Genomic DNA, 3669 nt, shown 5'->3' on the forward strand with positions numbered 1-3669 from the left:
ATGCCATAGACTGTCTGCTTGGCAATACGCACTTCTACATGGGCACCCGGATCAGCAGGAGCAACAAGAGCCCAGTCTGGGGGGGTAGTGGATGCCCATGGGGCCCCCACATGAAGGGCGATGACCACTGAGGCATTGCCCAAGAAGTTAGCAGCCATGCAGGTGTAGTTGCCAGCATCCGCTAGCCGTGCCGCTGGGATCAGCAGCTCTGACCGGATGGTGTCCTCACTGATGGGCTCGGTGGACACTGCAGGAAGAGAAGAGTTGTGTCAGCAGATAAGGAGTCACCATGACCTTCGGAGAAGAAACCTACCCCCAGCTCACTCCAACCTCCTGTTAGGGAGTTGTTGAGAGTAAGATCTCCCCTGAGCCTCCTTTTCTCTAGGTTCAACGACCCCAGGTCCTTCAGCCGCTCCTCAGGAGCTCCTCCAGACCCTGCACCAGCTTTGTTGCCCTTCTCTGGACACATTTCAGCCCCTCAAGGTCCTTCTGGGAGTGAGGGTCCAAAACTGAACTCAGGATTCAAGGTGCAGCCCCCCCAGTGACCAGTACAGGGGGACAATCCTTGCCCTGGTTCTGCGCCTGCTAGGCCACACCAGTGCTGATACAACCCAGGATGCTGTTGGCCTTTTTGACCACATGGGCATGACCACCATGCCCAGTCTGAAACACCCTCTTTTCTATCCAAACAGGGCTGCAGTCAGGAAAAGCCTGTGATTAACTCAGCTTGTGCCCATGGGAAAACGCACAAGTGCTGCTACGACACAAAGCCAATCTCGGTCCAGGACGAAGGGCTAATACCACCTTCTTTAACTAGCTGGCTTATCAGGAGCACACATAACCCGTGCCGTGCCCGTAGGCGTTATGAGTTTACTGGGTGAAAATAGCAACTTGGCCTATTGAAGGCTATTTGTAAAAATAAATGTGAAGGCTCTCAGTAAAAACAAACGCGAGGGAGAGTGTGTAAGAGCAGAGCTGGGAGAGGAAGAAGAGGAAAAGGCCTCTAATACAAGGCCCTCAGTGAAGGCTATAACTAAGCAAGGCTTATGGAGAACGACAGCCTCTGGTTTGGCCATGGAAAATGAACGGACAGGCAACAAGGCTCCATGGTTTTGTACAGATATTTCTTGAGAAAACGTAGGGCAATAGTACAGAACCACACAAAGGCGTGTGTGCAAACACGCTCCTACAAACACACACGTACATGCAGAGTGTGCTCATGAAGGTGGTGTGTAATATGTAGTGTAAATATATATGACTAGATAACTACATATGTATTATACAAGTACAGCTGATGTATTATTAACAGTTCTTACACCACGTGTCGTGATGAAAGAGCTACTACTAAAAATCCACACAAAATATAACTGTGTAAAAATGAAGCCGTGCTCCCTTCATCTTTGACTGATACCCCACGTGAAGCAGCTCTTCTCATGCTGGTCAGGCGTGCTTAGGCATGTAGGATGATTAAGATGATTTGGATTATTGCTGCCACAATAACTGTGATGGTCTCAAGGGGCTGGGAGCTGGTGTGGTGACTGAGATGGCCTGAAGCCCTATGTAGAATAGCAGAACATAAATTTTTAATTAAAAAAAAAAAAAAAAAACAATAGAATGTCTGCCATAAAAAAAAAAAAAAGAAGAGGGGGGAAGAAAAAGCTTTGCTTACCATTAAATGCCCTTAGAAGTTTGAGGGCATAGGTCCACCAGACAGCCGGGGAAGGGCTGGCTTGCACAAAGCAGGTCAGGGTGATGTTTAGTCCCACTGGGACCGTCAGGTTAGTGTCAAGGGCAGAGGTCAGGGGCTTCATGCAGCTGTTGAGCTCCACTTCGTGAAAATACTTCCCCGACCTGAATTTCGGGCTGGAACAAGTTAAGTAGGAATTCATCAGAATAATGGGTGGGCCAACCGACTTGATAAACTGGACAAATCCCCGCAGGCGACAGTCGCAAATCCAGGGGTTGTCGTGAAGGGCCAGGACAGCATTGGAAATAGCTTCTATCTGCCCCTCCGCCCCCTGACTTCTCTGGTAGACAGGCCAGTTGTAGAAGACATCCCTGGATATGACGGTAAGCTGATTTGAGGATAGATCTAAATAGGTCAGGTTGGGCAGATAGCGGAGCGCATGTTCTGGAAGGACATCCAGCCGATTGTGCTTCAGATCCAGGATTCTCAGAGCCGGGGTGTCTTGAAACGCTGTCCATGGCACCGAGCTCAATTTGTTCCCTTGCAAGCGCAGCTCCTTCAGAGCCGCCAGATACTCCAGGCTCTTGATATGCATCACCGTGATGTTGTTAAAATTGAGCCAGAGATACTCCAAGGCACTAACGTTCTCAAAAGAGCCACGAGGCAATTCTGTTAGGTGAGAATTTTCTATTCTAATTTTCCGGATGTCCTGCGGAATGTTTGCAGGGATCTGCCTCAGCTGTGCAGACATGCAGAGCAAACTCCTAAGGAGAAAACCAGACAGTTCTCCAGGTCACACACCACCTTCATGGCTCACGAGCCAGTTCCCTATACAGGTCTACAAGCACTTGAATCATAAGGTGTTGCATACAGGGCACGCATCAGCAGTACGTCTATCCTTCCCTGGGTTTTACACCCGTCTTCCCACAAATACAATTAACTCATAAAAATTACTAAGTAGGCAACTGTATATCACAGGGAATTAGGAGAAATCTCACTCTCTGCTGGAGCTAGGACTATTCGATTACTCGTGGAGGCACACCATGAGGCCATCTGTTTGGGTCTGGTGCTCGCATCATCAGCAAATGTATATCGGGAGTCTCTGAGCTGCTCGCATGGTGCTACAATAAGGGTAACTAGCGTTCTTACCTTCCAAAGCTGTCCTGAGAGCAAGAGCATCCTGTGACACAAGACGAAACAGAGGAGTTTATCTTGTGGAAGAGCAGCAGCAGAAGAAAAATGTGGCAAATAGGGTCCATATTCTCCTTTAAGGAAGAACTGTGCAGGGTTTGCACCAAACATGCCAAGAGCCTCCAAGAAGCAAATCCTATTAGCTGTAATCTTCCTTGACGCAAAAATAAATCCTGCTGGGGACCCAACCCTGAAGAAGACATACAGTATGGTTCACAGCCTGTGCTGAAGTGCTAAAAATCACCCCCAGCACCACGCTCGGCTTTAGCTGCGGGGATTCTGACAGACATGGTTATTTGGTTGGGAATATGAAGATGGAGCCAAACCCACTCCTGTCCCTAAGCCCTCACAAGTAGTTACCCCGGCCTATTTACCTTTTTTTTTTTTTTTTTTTTTAATTTTAAAAATCACGGCTGTGCACTGTAAGAGCTTCTTTTCTCTCCACACTGGAGGAATCTTAAACGTGTCTAAGTGGCCAGCTTCAAATAGCTATGTTTTGATAATTTCTAGTCTAGCTCTTCTAGCTCTTCTATTTTTTTTTTTTTAAATTTCAAGGGGTCTGTCTCAATCTCCTGTATTTTAACAGCATTTTTTTGAGGCAGAAAAAACGTGGTCAGGGCCAGACTAAGCAGTCACAAGCCATCGTGCCCCAAACCCTGCCCACAGCTCAGTGCAAGGAGTACTATTGCACATGGTTAGCACCAAGTCTGCTCCCCAAAGTTAGTTGTTTTGTCACAGAAACATAAGTGCAGCACAATTTTTCCTCTAAAACAACTCCCCCCCCCCCCCCC

The 3669-nt window shown here is 47.8% G+C and overlaps 1 protein-coding gene across 1 annotated transcript; it reads right to left on the reverse strand.

The window, feature by feature from the left end:
* Window positions 1-7: 7 nt before the first annotated feature.
* LRIT2 (leucine-rich repeat, immunoglobulin-like and transmembrane domains 2) lies at window positions 8-2946 on the reverse strand (the record flags this gene model as incomplete). The annotated part of the gene is made up of 4 exons (XM_010136274.1): window positions 2837-2946; window positions 1670-2451; window positions 553-582; window positions 8-247 (listed from the first exon to the last, which is right to left on the reverse strand). Coding segments are annotated over exons 1-4 (1162 nt in total), but the record flags the coding sequence as incomplete, so codon positions are not given.
* Between the last annotated feature and the right edge of the window lie 723 nt (window positions 2947-3669).

Source organism: Buceros rhinoceros, unplaced genomic scaffold (genome assembly GCF_000710305.1).
Source record: "Buceros rhinoceros silvestris isolate BGI_N320 unplaced genomic scaffold, ASM71030v1 scaffold4705, whole genome shotgun sequence".
In the NCBI taxonomy this organism is placed as follows: Eukaryota; Metazoa; Chordata; class Aves; order Bucerotiformes; family Bucerotidae; genus Buceros; species Buceros rhinoceros.